Below are 19,270 nucleotides of genomic sequence, written 5' to 3'. Positions count from 1 at the left end.
AAGCAGCCTAATACAGCAGATGTGTGAAATTATTTCATTTTTAGGGTCCAGGCAGCTAAGCTGCCAGGACACTATTGTAATCCTAGGTATTCTTCTTCTTCTTCTTTTTCTTTCTTCTACTTCTTCTTCCGAGGAAATCATACTTCCCATGGTTGAAAACTCACTAAACTTTGCACAAAGGTACAGTCTCATGCCAGATATCCTCAGCTGTGAACTCAAGCCAATAGTCCTGATGGTGGCGCTACAGCAAACGTCTAAAGTTCAAAACTTTGAAAATTCATAAAAAGTCAACCATACGTGCTACAACTTCACAACTTCCATCAAACTGTAGCCCCAATACTGAAGAAACTTTTGTACACTTAAACCTATTAAAAATTATTAAGTTCATCACTCTGATTTTTTCAGAACCTTAAACCTATCTCCTCCCACAATTTTTGCTCAACATCTCCATGCTGTCTAGATGCAATATGTGTATTTTCAGATTTTTGTCTTAATAACTGAATTTTTTACAGTGGTTTGAAATCTGCAATTACATGCACGGATGGCTGCTTTCCTACACAACAGTGAATGGCTTACTCAATTTGTGAAGCCACTGTTGAGTTGCTACTTGCCAATTAGCTCAGAGCGGTACATGACCGTCTTAGGTTCCAGAGGTTGTAGATTCGAGCCTCAACTGGTGCAGAATCCACATAGTAATGTAATCATCTTCTTGTGCTCCAGCTTATTGCTTAAAATTGCCTGAAAGTGACTGATCACTGTGCAGCATCTTCAAGTCTTTTTTCTGCTAGAAAATCTGCCTTCTCGTGCTTGAAAATAAACCAAACTTTGCACAAAGATCAAGTGTCAATACTTCAGTGTGAAACCATCTGAGGCTTCTCACTTTGCACATAGCTCAACTAGTTAAACATCAGTTTTTCACTTATGAAGCAAATCAATCATTGTTAAAATTAATTACCAACATCTCCATGCTGTCTAGTTGCAATTGTGTATTTTCAGATTTTTGTTTCAATAACTGAATTTTTTACAGTGGTTTGAAATCTGTTTTTCCATGCATGGACGGCTGCTAAACCAGCACGTCTGGCTTGGTCAATTTGTGAAGCTACAGATGAATTGTCACTGACTAATTAGCTCAGTGAGATAGAAATTGATTCTTAGTCTCAGAGGTTGTGAGTTCAAGCCCCACTGATGCAAAAGGCAGATTGTGTTGTTAAATTCCTAAATGTCTTCCAATTCTTCTGCTTGTTGCTCAGAATTGCCTAAAAATGCCCGGGCCCGACCCACCGCTGCGCAGCAGCTATAATTTATTAATGTAATTCTAAATCCTACTAATGAGAAGTACTGGATCCTGCTTTGAGACTAAATTAAAAAAAGAGAGCGATGACATGCTAAAGATGGAGATGGCCAAGGAGTAAATAGCGTTAGTCAAATTCAGTAAAGTCACTCCTTAGTTTTGAGTTCCTTGAATATTTTTGGTCAGTGGTCAATGAAGCTGTCCCTCTGTTTAAGAGACAGATGTGGTGAGTGAGAGTACTGTGCTTTCCTGAAGGGAAATCATATTGGCAAAGTAGAACCAACAATTTTTAAATGACAAAAAGATGGGGAAAACAATAGCTAATATATGTTGTATGATGGAATCCATCTGTATAAAAAAATAAAGGCAGATGCATCTATTGATGAACTAAAAGAGCATTTGCAAATAGTTAATTCTGGCAGTATGGATGACAACACACTTCCATCCCCAAATTCTGAAATGTGCTCCTCATTGCTCATCGTGAACTATCACTACAGCACTCCCTAATGCGCTCTTTTTTCCTAAAAGCTTTTGGAAATGTAGATTTCAATCCAAATACTGTTTTAAAAAGGTACAAAGTCCTAAAGAAGGCAGTTGTTTACTTGCTTCTGGTGTCTTTGCTTTTCTATTTTTTCTTTCAATGCATTTCTCATCAGAGTGATTAAACATGGATAAGAAAGACAAAGATAACGGCTACTAAGCTGTGTCAAATTTTAAAAAAATTAAGCACCACAGTTAAATGTGTGGCTGTAATAAAATAGGCCATAATAAACTCCCAATTTAAAATACCAAGACTCATATTCTTACTTAGATGCTTGTATGAGGGCGCTGTCATCATACCAGACATAAATTAAACCTTTGAATCAGAGTTGCCAGGCCAGACACAATGTGTCACACTGGGCCAAATGAGCACACCCTTGCCTAAGCACCAAACCTACTTAGAGTACTGGGTGGCACGAGCAGTGGGACATCAAAGTTTTTAAGGCCAGAGGGATTCATGTAGTTGAGTTGTGAAACAGCTAGAGTTCAAGTAGTAAAATAAAAATACTTGTGATTTCATTTTTTTTTTTTAAATAAACAACTTACAGTATCTAAACAATACCTAAATTGTTTTGCAGATCACTGATGCAAATGCAAGACCATATAAATGAAACTGTACTTAAAACCGTTAACACACACCAACATAAACTGAAACTGATATGGTAGATTGTAGGTTTTCTTCACATGATTTTACACCAAGTCAGGATGATAATGTGCCTTGGTCGCAGCACAGTATAGAGTTCGCCTGGGTCAGAAAGCTCAACATGTTTTGTTTTTTTGTTATTAAATCTGCATTTGTTTATTTAAGTAAAGGCCATTATGAAGCTTCTTGAAAACACAGTAAGAAAATGTAATGAGAGAGCTTAACTTTGGCATGGGGTGGAATTTCACATAAATAACAGGAAGATCTGGCCAGCCCTGTTTTGGCCCTGAAGTGGAGTAAAGAATAATGTGCTTGTCATACTAGTAAACAACTAACCTGTGCTCCATCCCTCAACTTGAGGATGCACTCCATGGTGTTGATGGTGATGACTACGGGCTCCGAGCCTAGCTTGGTCCAGGGTACATGGATACGCAGCTCATGGATGTGGCCACTCATAAATGTAAAGGGCAGCTTCAGCTCCTATAAATATGCAAAGAAATATAAATATGAAAACAACAGATAGCTATGATACTACAGTTAGAATAATCTGTACTATAGTAGAACATCCACAATGCAGACAACATTGTAAGGACATGTGGTGATAAGACTGCTGAAGCTTAAAGAACATTTGGAACCTCCATCCACCCATTTTCTAAACACCTATTTGAAACTAATATTTCAAGACAAGAGGACGGTAAAAGCAACAGCTACAGATTGCATATTGGTCAGGCTTTTAATTCTGTCAGAATTTCTCCGAAGCAGACGAATCACTGTTCTCCATCTTGAAGTACTCTGTGTGAGAACGAGTCCCATGAAACCAGACTACCTACACACAAGTTTTATACACACAAAACTAATAACCAAACATATTTCTGTGAAAAAGATGTCAGATATTTACAGTCTGTCTTCTTAATAGACTGCACCCCAATGTTTCACTAAGAATTACTCTTTATATTAAGAAGATGATCCCTATTTGCACAGTTCAAAAGAGGTACTGTCCAAATGAAATGCAATAAACGAATGGCAAAGGGAGGACAACTGCCAGGGTTTTGACATAGCATTACATAGCATTACATTTCAAAATCCTAACACAGTTCCCACTGTCAATTGGCTCAAAGCTGCTTCCAATAAGAACTTTCATCACAATCTTTGTAGGGTTAGGTAGTGTTTTGGTCTGCTCTTCAGAAGCAGTCAGAACCCACTCAAGAGAAAAGAAAATTATTTAACTCATGGCAGATTGATCTAATCCAGACATTACAAGTGTAAAAAAGAACACTGTCAAAATAACACCGCAGAGCAAAATATATAGTAATATATATATAGTAAATCTGTCAAACACCTTCAAAATAACAAAATGACAGTGAAGATATTGTGTTTGTTCCTGGCTGAGTAGCATTGCTGCTTTTTTCACTAGTCAAGGCAATTGGCTGTGACTAAATTCACTGTACCTAGGATGTAAACTGAATGGAAAAAAATATGTTGGTGGGGCACATGCTTACCCTTCACACATTTTACACCTTTTAAAACCTTTTACTTTACCTTATCTAAGTGAAGCAACTTGAATTCTGACTTTATTGTAAAGATATTCTGCAATATTAGCATTGTCATGTTTATATGCTCAGCTGGGAATTGAGGGACCAAAACACTAAAATCACTCATTTTCAAAATACTACCAGATGATAACCATTATTAGCCTAACTGTATCTTGTAGCAATATTGCAATATTGATGAACAAAAGCAAAAAACAAAAGTGCAGTGAATCCAAACATCACAACGGAAATAACAGAGCTATGAGCAAACACAACTTAAATCCATAGCTTCAAAAATGAATACATAAAATGTAAAAATATGATTATTAAAATTGGAAAATATATGCAGGAAAGAGATTTGGTAAAGAAAACGGATAGGACTTAAATCCACATTAACATAAAGACAATGGTACTCTAAGAACCTGTATGGCTTTAGCAATATGACCCATAAACTGTAGATATAAAACACTAAGAGCACTAGTCCTAGCTCATAACTATCATCCATCGGAACTGCATGGCATTCCTGCAAACAAAATTACCACATTTTCATTATGTACCATGAAATGAGATAATACAGTATGTGTCATCCCAATAAGCCTCGTCTTGGTCTTGTGAACAAGTTAAAGAAAGCAGAGGATGCATACAACATACAGTACCTGCTCCAGCACATCCAGCTTCAGGTCCAACTTGCTGAGCACCACATCTCCTCCCCAGAGAGACAGCTGCAAGTCAGATGGCTTCAGATTCTTGATGTACTTGTTCACATAGCTCATCAGGAGCGGTGTGACATAGGACTCCAACATCTTGTCCCTATCCTGAACACAACAAAACATTATAATGTCATTCAACACTGTTTTTATTGGTACATTATAATACTAATATTTAATCTTTTGCCATTATATTCCAATATTACATATTTTTTAAACACTCCTGCTTCTGAAGAAAGACCTGATAAGTCATTTTTCACAGCCAATGTATGTTTTTGTCATAGCACAAGAGCACAGGTGAATACTAACATTATTGAAGATACTGCATTCCATTTATGTGTGCTAACTCCAAAACAGCAGTACTGTGCATGCCAGCTTACTGGCAAGGCTTACTGTGACACTTAAATGGAATGCAGCCATAATTAATAATATTGGGAACACCTGTCACAAGTCAAGATATCTATTCGAAAAAGGCCTATTATTGCTCTTCACTACAGGCTCCAAACAGAGACTGCTGTATTTTATTTAACCATATACTTATTTTTTTTTTTACTATATTTCTTTATGTCTGCATTTCATGTCTGGAGCTCTGTCTTTTATTTGATTTTTTTTTAATTGTAAAGCACTTTTGAAGCCAGCTCTTGAAAGGTGCTATACAAATAAACGTATACTACGTATATACTTACTTATCCTAAAATGGAAGGGTCACAGATATTATGTGTGCAAAATTTGCCAAATTGTAAATTAGAGTTTTATCTAGGTAAGCTGAAGATGTAACTATTATTGGTCATGTAACGGTACAGATATTTACACTCAGCAGAAACTGAACGAGAGTTCTGCTCGCGCGGTTTGCAGGACAATGTCTTACTAACTATTTTATTCATTTCGGTGGCACTGCTTTAAGTGGTACAAGTTTAATTCTCGAGTGCCTGAATTAGCCTGTTTCCTAATGAAACATCATTTTTTTATGCATGCAACTAACGTTGCAGCTCAAGACTCCGTTTCCAAACGCATAACACCGTAACTAATATAAGCGGGTGTCTAAAATGAGGCAGTGTCGTAGTGTCGTATTAAGAAATTTAACTTACTGCGGAATAGTTAGCCAGAGAGGCTAGCTATGCTCTCCTGTCATTCTAGCTATACACACAGGAGCAGCATAGCAAACAGGACAAGCTAACTGCTAAGAAGAAGTCACCCCAGCTTCGTTTGACTGACTAAAAAGCGTAGCCACGGATAAATATAGAGGAAACCTACTTACTTATCTCCCGCTTGTATCCTGAAGCTGTTTCCTAAATTTGACGTGGATTATAGCAAATTCATCCTGTTAACTAACGTTAGCCACATCGCTCAATGGCTTCAGCCTAAACGTCATCAGTAAACAGCAACGCGGCTTCCGTATGTTTGGTGTTGCCTTTGTGTATGTCGGAAATATGAGTTTCAAGGTTCAGTGCACAAATGTGAGACAAAAATAGCGACAAGCGAGACACTAGAAATTTTCTGTGGTCTAATACGAATACGTGGGTGTGTGAAATGTGATCAGATGACTGCTTCGGAGATCCATTTACAGCAATCCATGAGAATATCAAGCAAATGAGTGATGCACACTGTCTCTTTCGAAGGCGGTTGCTGCAGCACCTGGTTTCGTCGTGCCAGGTTGTCAAAAAAAAAAAAAATAGCATCACATAGGTGGTGTTTCAAAGTTACTTGAATGACAGGCCTATTTAAGCAACGTCTATTTGTAATCACACCACCGACCTCTTTGTGGGAAGATTTACGAGGAGCACGAGAAGGCACCACTACACGTAATATTCGTCATTTCTCTCGCACGCTCCGGCCCCCTGTATATCAGTGGCGGCTCACCTTTACTGAGACAATAGGGAATAGACTTGAGAATGAGCAGCCACTGAAAGTGTTAGTATGTAGGCAACTTTTTCTTAAAATGTAATTCTTTCTTTCTCTCTTTCTTTCTTTCTTTCTTTCTTTCTTTCAGAAAACTAAAAGAAGACGAAGACATCGTCATGTAACCTACACTGGTTTCATTTCAAGTTCAGAGATAGGCTACCGAGACCGATACCAATGGAAAAGTCAATGAAAGTGAATAATGAAGGCTAAATTAGACTGATCTTTAAATTTCGGTCACACAGGTGACGTGTCTGGTTTCTGAACAGTTTATTGTGGGGCTGATCCAGCACAATCTCACATGAGTATCAGATCTAAATATGAGATGACGTTTCGTTATAATGTTGAGGAGTTGGAGGCTCACTGAAATTTCAGACTAGTGTAAATTAAAATGCGGTGGTAAATTCTATGGGTAGTGAATACTAAACAACAATGAAAACTAAACTCGGGCTATTATTTGTCCCTCGCCGTCTTTTGTTGTTTCAGCACCACGCATGACCTTGAAGTCACTAAAACCTGGTAGCTATATTAGACAAATATAATATCGGAGTGAAAGACAGGGTTGGGCTCTTTACTATAAACCTGGAGACATCAACACTTGATCATAATAGCTCCTTCACCCATGTCAAATATGTCTCTCTTAACTCCTTTTGTTTCTACACTTGTCTGTTGCTGCCTCTCGTTTTCAACAGCCAGACAGTTAGAGCTCATAGATAAGTAAAAACCGGCAAGATCAAATACACATATGCTTGTCTATAGTCTGAAAAACCTTAAAAAAAAGAAAAGTCCCTCTATTATTGTGATTATCTGTCATATCAGAGTCCATTCAAATTGGGATTTCTCAGACTGTGGTGTTAGAGGCACTGTGGCTGATATAAAAAGTGGATGTCTGTCACAGGCCGCTGAGGGTCATATGGAGATCATATGAAGTCAGAGCAGCAGGGCTCAGAGGCCTGTCAGTGCAGCCTCTCCCCTGTCAGTTAGATAAAGCTTCCTGAGTACACAGTCCACACAGGCCGGTCACCGATGAAGTTCACCATGTGACTGTCCACTCTTTGCCAACTGGGTGCGTACTGTCATTATTCTGAAGTCAGCTCAGGCAGAGATGTGCTCCAACGTCACGAAGACAGTACTTGACATCATCTTATCTTTGTAAGTTCTGTGCCAAGACTGACAAGTCACTAGGTTTAATCCAGTGAAATCATCCTATAGGCTATACACAACATACATAAATATTTAGGCTAGACTTGGCATTCGTGTGGTAAAGAAACTAACTCGGTGCCTTTGGATACATTTTATGTTCCGCCTTCAAAGCCAGTGATGAATTAAATAATGAGGACTTATTTTGTTCTGTTGTTGCTCCTTTTAGATAATGTGATCTTTCAGAACAGATAAAAATTTATGGATTTTTCCCCCACAGGACAGTATTTAAGTTAAGGCTGTCAGACAAAGCTGAGTTGAATAATCTTACTAATCAGTTGCCTGTTTCCAGTCGGTCCCAACAAATTAAAATAAAAATGAATTCAGACGAGCTAAGATACATGTACTTGTCTAAAAACCCAGTCTGCGAAAGTTTCGTTCACTTGTTTGAGGACTTGCTGAAATAATGTTGTTCTTCAATTAAATGTTTTCATCATGTGCGTCAGTCACAATTACATCATGAATTCAGTGATACACTATGAGGTAATTAGGCTTCGGGATTATTTTGTTTATTTAAGTTGATTAGAAACTACAAAATTAGTTCACTATAAAATAGGCTAATGCAGATATAAATACAATGTACAGAAGTAACTTTGAATTATGTTCAAATAAATTATTATTATTATTATTATTATTATTATTATTATTATTATTATTATCATCATCATCATCATCATTATTATTAGTAATATTATTACATCTATCTTTTCATTTGAAACGATTTACATCGTTTTTAGTTTTTCATTTTAAGTGACTAATTACGATTTTTCCCCCCGGATGATTATTGAGAAGCTCATTTGTTATTTTGTAAATATGTGCTTGTTGAAGACGTTGCACGTTGTTGCCATTCCACTTAGAAAATAATTAGAAAAGCCTGCAGTGCGTAATAAACTGGGCCTTATGGCCTCTCAGCAGCAATGAACGCCGTTTTAAATCATCTGTTGTTTCTGTAAGCACTTGTTCCAGACCCTATTTTCAAAGCCATTAAATATAAATGCTATTTTTTCAAGCAATTAATTGCGCTGTCAGGTGAAAATCAGGCTTTTAAACGAGTCCTCAGTAGCCAGTAATGGCCGGTGAAATCATGAAACAACAGGCCTGAAGGCCAAGTTACACAGACAGGCAGAGAGATGAGGAGTGAGTCAGAGGGAGAGAATCCTACTTTGTCTTCACCGAATTGTAAAAATATATATGCTCATGTATATTATGGATCATCTTGTTCGGCCGCAGGCCACAGCTCTGATGGTTAATATTCAAGCGCATTTTGATCCGACCAGTGGCCGACCAAAGGTTAGTTGGATGAAATCCAAATTCTGGAAATTGTATCTGTATTTACAGAAATCTATCTAAACCAGAGTGTTTACGCATGGCGTCCAGAGCGCTCACCATTTCCCCGTGAACCTGCTTCCTGTGATAGTCTCTATAATAATTACCTTGTGTGAATAAATGATTTAAACTGTCTGAACCGACCCAAATTTGAATTTGCAGAATCGAGTTGTCTCCTCAACTGAGTGGCATTGAAGTTATTATAAATTATGAACATGCTCAGTAAAAAGGGGCAATATGTCGATGTAGGTCTGACACAGTGTCCAAAAAAATCAACTTTATTTTATTTTTTGTTTGTAATGCAAGCAAATAATTTGTGCCCCTTGGTCATTTCCCCAAACAATAATCTGTGGACAGTGTCGACCACGTCTCATTTCCTTGGATAAATTGCTGTCTTTGCGCTGGTGACTCCTCTCGCCGCTTTGCAAGTCAATTCTGCTATCAGAGGTGATGAAGATAAAGACGTGATGTGGCTGTTAATGCGGCTAATATAATACTAATCAGCCTCTGCAGGCTCCAGATATTGAGGATAATAATGGACCTCAATAATTCTGAGACTTACAAAAACACTAGGCTAATAGGCAGATGGGAGGCAATTCTTCGTAATAATCATCAAACCATATAAATATTATTTTATTGAAAAAAAATCAGATGATTTATTATACATAATCAATTATCATTGAAAAAGACATGATGATTCTGAATTTTAATGCCTCTCCTGTCCTCAAGACTTGTCCTGAAAGACATTTCATGGTGCCCCTGTTAACTGATATCTGCTGGTCTACTATAAAAAGCCCAATATGTCAGCCACACTAAGCTCTCACTGCCCACTGACTGTAAACATATAGACTATTAATTTGATGGCCATGGTAAACGGTTTAATCTAAATATTACTTTGGGGCTTTAACATTGTCTCTCGTGTTTCAGGGCATGGGAATCATGAAATAAAGACAGACCAAATGCAAATGTATCATGGAAATATTTATTTCTAAAATACACTTTAACATACTTTAAACTTATGACTGTTTTTTATCATTTCAAGGACAGGAAAGAAAAATAAAAAAACAACAACATTATGTACATGGTCTTGATATTTACAGGTGGTGAAAGCTGGACATGGCCATGGCTCCGCTGCATGCTGTCCCACTTGAGATGCAACCAAATCCCACTCTAAAATGCGCGGCAGTAAACGTGTCCTGATTTGGAGATTGTCTTTGAGCAAAAACAGTCGCTGACTTGTCTTCCTGCGTTTTGTCCATTGTTATTTTGTTAGTCTGTCCAGGCTAGTAGTCCTGATGTGGGCTGTGCGTCAAACTGTGCCGTCGCAAGTCACAGTTGCGCCGAAACACCTTTCCGCAGCGGCCACAGCTGTAGGGCTTGATGTCTGTATGGGTGAGAAGGTGAGTTTTCAGGTTACTTCTTTGATTAAAGGTTCTTCCGCATGTGGGGCATTTGTGGGGAGACTCCTGTTTAGATTTAAAGCAAGCAAAGGATTATTCCCTTTAATTGTATATACGTCTATAAATTATAGCTTTCATTCATCTAAATAAATCCACTTTTGTCTCAGTTATAACGCTCACGGATTTACACAAATAATTTTCACATGTGTGTCTCTCACTCACATTTTGGTTTCAAATTAGTAATTGGCCAAATGTAATGGTTTGGTGAGACTGTGAGCCCCGTGCATGCAGTAGACAGTGCATTATATGTGAATTATGATCATAACGTATCACATAGGATAAAATCATGATGACTGTTAATATTTCCAGCTTACCTGCATATGTAAGGTTTTATGGACGGCTAGAGTTCGAGACTGACAGAATCCCTTCCCACATTCTTGACATTTGAACGGTTTTTCCTTGGAGTGGATGTATCTGTAAAACAGAAATAACACTTAATCAAATGTCTGCTCATGCGTGGATTGGCTTGTAGCTGTGACAAACCCCTGAGTCATAGGGTGAAAATCTCTACTGTGCAACACAGAAGCGTCCAACTTATGCGTAAAAGTGCTTTAGCGCCCTCATGGAGAAAACTCTGGGAACAGCTTGTGTGTTATAGCAGAATTATGAAGATATCTTTAATTAGAAGCAGCGAAGAGGTCACTGAAAGAAGTGAATATATTTGTGTTTTTAATCACATGCAAAGTGAGGCTGGGGATTTGAGACCCCCCTCCTAACCCTGTGCGTAATTAGCTCAGTATCTGTTAAAAATCTGCCTTACCTGTGGTCTCTGAGATGGTCTTGCCTTCTGAAGGCCTTGTGGCAAATATCACAGGTATAGGGCCGTTCGTCTGTGTGGGTCCTCTCGTGGATGAGGAGGTTGTAGGACTTGGTGAAATGCCTGCCGCAGAACTTGCAAATAAATTCCTTTTTAGTCTTGGATGGGAGCCTGCCCCGGGTGGGTTTTCTGTCCGGGGACAGCTTGCTCAGCTCGGAGATGGTTCCCCCTAGTCCCGTTGTCAACTTCACCAGATCCGCAGCCTTCGGCGGGTCCTCCTGTGTGGCAGCGAGGGCCAGGTTGGCGAAGTCAAACCTCGGCCTGTCCTTGTGCAGAGAGGGGATGCCGTGCGCAACGGCGGCTTGTTTTGGATGGAAGAGCTGCGCTGCGGCTGTGAAAGGTAACGCTGGGAAGGGAATCCTGGGGTCCACCAGACCCTGGGCGGCTGCCATCTCTGTGATCGTCGACCTCAGTCCTTGAATGTGCGGGTAACCGAGAGTCCAGTGGTTCATGTGCATTGTTTGCACAGCGCTGAGGCCGTACAGTCCCTGCAGCTGGTCAGCGGGGAAAGTGTTGACGGCCTGCAGGAAGGAGTAGTTTGTCAGCTGGAGGGCCGGGTGCAGGGGGATCGGAGCGTGCAGGGCTTTGCTCCCCATCTCGGCTCAGATCTCTGCAGAGGACACGGTGATAACCCTGTGGGAAGAGAAAATACAGAATGATGAGTGTTCTGTGTGAATGCCACATTAGAGCCTGTGGTAACAAAGGCAGGCAAATTGTGACCTTCAATTAGTGGTCATGACACGGTAGAAAACACGTGTTTGACTACAGACTACAATTTCACTTGCAATAGCCTACACTAAGAGATTATTATATACATTTTTCATTCTAACACCAAGAGATCGTCATACACATTCTGTTTTTAATTTTTGTTCTAACATGGTATCGTTTATTTTAGAAAAAAATATGTCCGCTCTCAAATTGGATTATATTCCCCCAGCAATCAAAGTGGATCATTTGTGCTCTGATTTGGGCGCAAATGAATGACTTTAATTTTAATAACTTGCAGAAAGTGATGGAGCTGATTAGACAAATAAATTGAGAATCTTGGCAAGACGCAACAGTACTTGCCTCTCCTAAAAAAAAATGAAAAGCAAAATCCTGTTTGTCATAAGCAAAACCACAGAGAGACTATAAACAAGTATTTTACGCACGAGCAAAAACAAAGTTTGTCCCTCAAAAACGGAGATGCGCTCAAAGCATCTTTTTTTTAAATAAAACAAATCAGTCATCGAAACTGTAATTAAATTAAGTGGGTATAAAAGACTCATATGGCAGCAATTAACACTGTGAATTACATATCCAGATCACTCCGAATAAAGCACTAAATCTCACACGAGGTAATTAGAGAAGACACGTTGTTGTTTTTGACGGTTGTAGTTGGTGTTTCACAATGCAAAACAAGTGCTTTGTGTGTAGATTTGTAGAAGTTTGAAATTTTGCAAGCAGGGATCCAATCTGTTATTAAGTGCATGAGTCAGAGCAAAACACACAAATGCTGGCTATTGCCCACAAGAAAGTTACTTTAATCTCTGCTGGAAATGCATGTGCTTTTTATTTTCAGGGTTGCGGATAGTAGCCAGTTAATTTCGCAGGCCTAATATTTAGATTTTAGATCGATTTTATTTCATGCTGCATGTTTTTTTAAATAAGGCGGGTTTCCCCTGGGCGACAGAACATGGTAGCAAATAACCTCTGGATATGTGTACCTACTTTTCTACTGAACAATGTTAGAGTTCACTAAGGAGCTACCTATGGGACAAATAAGGTGAAGCAACTGCCAGAAATTAGAGGGCCTGGCTCCATGTTTGTGGGGATGACAAGTTATGTTTCCCACATAGAAAAGAAAACAGTGTAAGTTCAAGACTCCGGATGGTGAAAGCGGGACTGGCAGCAATCCAGCGGTGCGACGGCGAGCTGACCTTTAGATTTGGTTTGGAATTAAAACGTAAAAAAAGAAAGAAAAAGAAAACGCTAAATTTTCTGTGCTTGGCTGATAGAGTATTTTGCTTGGAGCTGTTTTTGACAGGCCATACCAAATCGTATTTTAACATAATATGTCACAGGTCTGCCGAACCTGAAACTTTCTGGAGATTAAGGCATTATTCACACTTGCACAGGGCTTGCAGAGTGAAAGTCCTGCGTACATGGTAGCCGCAGGTCTGCTTGCCTGTGGCGGTCAGCTCGTTACATTTGTCTCACAGATCTTTGAATTCTTTCTACTTTCCTTTCACAGACGGGATAGGGTTAAATTTAAGTTTGCACAGGTGCAACATAAGTCACCATGCAAGGCACTTGTTCTTTGCCCATGTGTGCAACTTTGTTCAACCTGTTCTTCTCTCGGTAACCTTTGGACTTCATTTACACTTGACAGCAGCCTAAGTGCCTTGTCGTGTTCCTAGAATCACTGTCAGTTTGTTTTCTGGCAGAAGGTTTTACATTTCTATAAGTCGTGACAAGTCTTTGCAGAAGCGACTGCTTGTTTCGGCAGCGCACTGTGGACAGAGACCAGTGATGTCAAAACGTGGGTGAACTATGACCCCAAGGTGGTGGTCATCACGAAGCAATAATCACCTTTAGAAACAACAGTTAATGTAGCTTATGTTCATGGAAAGCTGGCGTTTTTACAAGCAGAGTGATCGCTTTGGTTTATAGCTCGAACAGTAAAAGTAAAAACTTTTCTTTAGATAAAAAGTTATAACAAGTGAGCTGAGTGGTGTTGGTTCCCTTCCTGCAGACATACACCCCGCCAAACAGAATCTTACCCCAATAAATAGCTGCCAGAGGTCCTGCGTTATGTCAGTAATCCACAGTAACTATAGAGGCGACGAGCTCCAATAAAGCGCCGCTAAAAGTTTTCCAAGTTCCAAGTCCATGAAACTTTCATGTAGCCATGCAGTCGACTGTGATGTCTCGGACCTCTGCAGAGATGTGACAAGCTGTGAAAAGTTGTGGAAAGAGGCGAAGAAGTTTGGAGGAGAGACAGCAGCAGCGTGGGAGTCCCGTCCGGAGCTGGGGCTGGAAGTGTGCGTAATGCGCACCGGTCCTTCACTTTTCAGGGCTCCGGGGCTCTGGAGCGCTCAGCCCGCCCTCCGACACGCCTCCACCCCCCTCCTCTATCATTAACTCCAATGTTCCTCCTCTGTTTATTTGTGTTTGGATAGCAACTAGGGCTCCAGACCATAGTAGAGAAGCGTGTTCAGCTCAACCTGCCTCCACTGACACCTCTCATATACCATATAGCCAAGGCTGATACCTTCTTTTGGAGACATGATTGGAAGCGCAGGAGGAAATCCTGATCGTTTTTTCCTCCAACTCCACGCTTTTGAAAACGTGCTTTTGGATACTTGAGCAGCTTACAAGATCTTTTTTTTTTAAACCATAGATTCCATTTGCGAAAATGGAGGGCACATGCAAGAGCCACCACATTAAATCGTTTTATTTCTTTGTGGTAAGATGAAAAATTCTGAGGTTTGTGACAGAGAAAAACACCCAGAGATCAGCATCTTGGTGAACAAATAAAAAGTAAACAGTAAACGCCACTTGTTCTCCTGACACTGAGCTGCTCCTTTTTTCCTTCTGTACGCTACAGTTTGATATTTCTCATAAAATTATATGAAAACACATAAATAATATTGGCTAATTACATCATCATGAAAAGGTAGCCTGGACAGATTTACGCGTGTTATTTACAACTAAATAGGCTTATTATCACACGTCATCCTATATGTTCTCCAAAAATGAAATGACGGTTTATTATATTTGATAAATTGTGTGCTATAAGATAACCTGTAATATGTTGAGGTACCATATGTATGTGTTGAGATCAACTCCTTTTTGTTCATAAGACGATTTAAAAACTGTCATTCCTACCAATGTCCAATCTTTTTATTTAATCTACTGGAAATGACAGAGTACATGAAAGTAATTAGACTGCTCTTTAATTAGGTCGCGGTTTGTTTCTGGCCACAGATTTAGATGCAAAGTCATTAAGACTTTTGACAGCCCGGATGAAAAGTTAAAGTGCGCCTCTTTGTGCTACACACAGGGAGACGTGACTTTACGCACAGCAACAGGTTGTTGTTCAACGAAGATGTTTGATTTAAAATAAAAATAATAATTTACAAAACAACGTAAGTCACCGAAAGTTGTTTGAATACTATTTTTTTTTTTTGTACTTTTAGTTTAAATCAGAGGTGAACAAGTCTGCTGATTTTTCTTATGGTGAAATGTCAGAATCTAAAAATCATTTTGATTCATCTTGTATTAACTTATTTAATCTTGTTTTTTTCTCTCTAATTATCTTGTAATTTTACAATGACAAATCGACAGGAGAAAAGCGTTAGTTTTTAACATGAATATGTAACTTAGAATTTTCATTGCAGCAGGGTTGACAGGGCTTTGCAGTTGCCGTGCAGAGTTGGTCTGCAGCGCCGCCTATTGGGACTTTAGCAAAATAACAAGCTGCTTCCTCTTCTGCTCAAGTGTTTGCGGCTCTGACAGAACACTGTTCTGTCAGAGCCGCTTTTCATTTTCTGTCCGCATCGCTGGAAAAATAATTTTCATAAAAATGGCTGCATCTCTGTGGAGAATTCATGCTTTTAAAATAATGTTTATTTATAATATAACAAGTCATTTAGCCTGCTAAACGAAAAACAGTGATAATTAAAAAATATTTAATTACTGTAACGGATCATTGGAGCTTCTGACCTACTCAGGAAAGTCTTTAAACCAGAGTTAATAATCAAATAAGAGCACAGGCCCAGGCAGGTCTCCGTTCATTTATGTGAGAGATAACAGCCGAAGTAAACATGTGTAAGACATGCAGTCTATCCAAGAGCTCGAGCTGCTTAATTTTCGTCTTCTTAGAGCTGCAGAACATTTTCTGCACCCAACATGCTTGTGGTTTTCGTTCGGTTTCATATCACCCAGGCTTCTATCTTCACTGTCAAAACACTGAGCACTGCGGACAGATTAGAAGACACATAAAACCCCACATTTTTACATTTTAGACGATGACATTTTCTCAACATATCCTTTTCACTAAATTTATAACAACGTAAATTGTGTTTATTTTCGGTATTTGGAAAAAAGCCACTGAAACAACCAGCAGTTTTTTTCCCAGTATATTTCGGGGCTGGTCTGCAATACAATCACCGATAATTAAATTTCAGTTTACAGTCAAAATTCATTAAAATCTTACAAAACATGAAAAATAATTTCTGCGAGGAAAATACTGACTTCCTGCGGGAACCGAGCTTTTTTCAATAGATAAAAGCCACAACAACATCCACGGTGAATTATAGTTCTTATATGACATGGACTCATATTTCTGTGGTGCTCCAGATACATTTGATAGTAAAATAATTTTTTACTTCATGGTATTTCTACATTTTATGGCTTCGTTATAACGTGTCTATATGACAGAGAACAATGATAATGGTGCTCGGTGGTGAGTTTTTGTGCTCTCATGTTGTCTGCTATAATATCACAGTTAAATACTTCAACATATGACTCAGGTAGTCCATAATAAATTTATAGCGACCCAAAAACACTGTGGAATTTTATCTCGTTTCGGTGTTCCTTACAGGACATTTTGTGGCCTCAAGTATACAGTTTTTATTTTACAGTTACACCAGTCTGTGCTATAGGATTACTTTATTCTTTATAGTTGGGATACTGTCAGAGCCAGTGAGTTAGTGCCTTGCCCTTTGGCCCTGCCCTGAGTCCCCTGCAGCCGCCATCATTCTCTATGATAATCTGACTCCCACGGAGTATCAGTGTTGCAGCTCAGTGCAGCTGCCAAGCCTGTAATGGCCGACACTCCTCTTCCAATAACACTGAGTGACAGAGCAGAAGACTAGCAGAGATTATTAATAAAGAACCAGAGAGCTCTCTTGGATTTACACAAAAGATTAACCACAGAAATTGTCTTTGGACTTCACTTATTAATGAATGTATTTAGAAAAAAAATCCTGATTATGATTTTGATTTAAAAATGATCACTGATATGTACTATGACATTTCTCAGTCTGGTCTAATGGAGGTGATATAAAATAATTTTTTTTAAAGATGTCAGTCTCAGGCAGGCTTTTGTTAAAATAATATTGTAACAAAATATTTTCCTCACAATATTTAAGATAGACCCATGATGTAGATTCTTGTCAGGGCCATAAATGAAGTTCAGCTAAAAGATAATTAAAATCAGCAGACCTGCACATTTTAATTTCTTTCTTTAAAAGTGTAAAATGCTGTAATGACCTGGCCCTGTCGTGGCACTGTGCCATTAATTTATATATTTAGCACCCCAGCTTTTAAAATCTAATTACTCTGATACCATAATAAACTCTTCAGCTCTAACATTTCAACATGAATACATCCTGTCATATGATGTCCCCTTGTTTTCAGATACTCCTCCTTACCTCCTTGATACTCCTTGATAGAAAACGTGGAGCTGCCGGCCTGTTCTGGAGCCTGTCTGGGTCTGTTTGTTTCTCCGTGTTGCTGTGTGTCTATGCATGTTGACAGACAGGATGTCAGGTCCATACAGTAAGAGCAGGGGGAGGTGAACCTGTCACTCTCAGCTACCTGCTGTGGTTTCAAAGCCCCCACATCCCCACCTACACTCTCACTCATCCTGTCCCAGCAGCAGCTCTCAGGATGGCTGTTTTTCACTCAAAGACCCCCACAGTCATACTTTCCTCCACATCACACCCTTTTACCTGAAATAGTGCATTTCTAAAGAAGGGGTTATGCCTCATGCCTCATTGTCTCATGGGTTGTTGTAGTTTGAGTGTGAAACAGAATCATGTTGTGTCTCTTTTTTGTGTCAGGTGCACTGTGCTGCAGATATGAGTTGTTCAGACATAATGGACATGAACTGATTTTTAAGTAAATGGTTTATACTTAGCAAGGAAAATAAGGAAATATGTTGGGCACATAATAACATATCTATTATAATTGAAACATCATTAGGCTGCTTCTGTTCTTTTTTTTTTTTTTTTTGTTAATAGGTTAAATTGTTGTTTTGCAGCACCAGTTTGGTTTAGGTTTATAAGCTGTCCTGTGGTGAGTGACATCTTTTGTAAACTCTCTGCAAGTTTTGACTACTTAATTCAAAACTGCTTCATGAAGCCTAAGGAGTATTGAGTAAGTTTAGTAACCAGGGCCGTAATCACCTATTCAACATCGAGGGGGACCATTTTCAATTCCCCCCCGCAGAGAAATTTTTAGAAACTAAACAGCTAAACAGACCAGCATTTGAAACAAAATGACTGCTGGGGTATGGCAGCACCACATGTACAAACCGAATGCAGAACTACAACACACTGTAATACTAGAACTAGTTTTAATAATAACGGCAATTAGTTAAGGTTATTTATGATTATGTTTACATTTGCTAACGATTATTTCAGACGGCAGTGCATGGTTGCCCATTGTAGCACTGCAATTTTTTTTTCTTTGCATTTTTTATCAATGTACTGAGGGGGACATTTTGAGCATATTTGAATATTTGGGGGGTGTCTATATGTAATAATTACTGCCTTGTTAGCAACTAAAATAACTAAAGTTAGGAGGAATTTTCAGAAGGTGACATTCATCTGTGTTATTGTGATGTTTCTGTGCTTTGAAAACATTTTACGACCCCTACAGCTGACTTTTTTAATGAACTTAAGATAGTACAATAACTGTATTTAATCTTTTTTGATGTTTTGAATTTAGAGATTAACTCCTTTTGTTGGCTACATGATTATGATGTCAGAGCTTTCTATCTGAATCTGACAAAGAAATATTAAGAACTAAATGATTAAACAAGGATATTAATCATATAAAAAATAAAAGAAGAAACACAGTTTTGCAC

At 38.8% G+C, this 19,270-nt stretch overlaps 2 protein-coding genes across 8 annotated transcripts in view; both read right to left on the bottom strand.

The window, feature by feature from the left end:
* The window catches only part of LOC125892761 (intermembrane lipid transfer protein VPS13B-like), a 360,799-nt gene extending 354,707 nt beyond the window's left edge, over window positions 1-6,092 (bottom strand). For all 6 annotated transcript variants that reach the window (XM_049582970.1, XM_049582966.1, XM_049582968.1 and 3 more), the window contains exons 1-3: window positions 5,969-6,092; window positions 4,660-4,818; window positions 2,811-2,954 (exon numbers count right to left, since the gene is read on the bottom strand). In XM_049582970.1, coding sequence (XP_049438927.1) covers window positions 2,811-2,954; window positions 4,660-4,806 — 291 coding nt within the window. In that variant the 5' untranslated portion in view covers window positions 4,807-4,818; window positions 5,969-6,092. The remainder of the gene's footprint in view (window positions 1-2,810; window positions 2,955-4,659; window positions 4,819-5,968) is intronic.
* Window positions 6,093-10,103: 4,011 nt separating this feature from the next.
* Window positions 10,104-14,448, bottom strand: osr2 (odd-skipped related transciption factor 2). Of its 2 annotated transcripts, none has more exons than XM_049584553.1 (4): window positions 14,175-14,448; window positions 11,356-12,045; window positions 10,910-11,009; window positions 10,104-10,601 (listed from the first exon to the last, which is right to left on the bottom strand). In XM_049584553.1, exons 2-4 carry the CDS (start codon window positions 12,006-12,008, stop codon window positions 10,419-10,421), a joined length of 936 nt encoding a protein of 311 aa, XP_049440510.1. In that variant the 5' UTR covers window positions 12,009-12,045; window positions 14,175-14,448; the 3' UTR covers window positions 10,104-10,418. The 2 variants fall into 2 exon arrangements, with proteins under 2 accessions (XP_049440510.1, XP_049440511.1); XM_049584554.1 differs by having other exon boundaries at window positions 10,104-10,519; window positions 14,175-14,447.
* Between the last annotated feature and the right edge of the window lie 4,822 nt (window positions 14,449-19,270).

The sequence above is a fragment of the Epinephelus fuscoguttatus genome, linkage group LG8, assembly GCF_011397635.1.
Source record: "Epinephelus fuscoguttatus linkage group LG8, E.fuscoguttatus.final_Chr_v1".
NCBI classification, from domain to species: domain Eukaryota; kingdom Metazoa; phylum Chordata; class Actinopteri; order Perciformes; family Serranidae; genus Epinephelus; species Epinephelus fuscoguttatus.
Note: the sequence above shows the minus strand (reverse complement) of the source record. Positions and strands in the feature narration are given on the sequence as shown.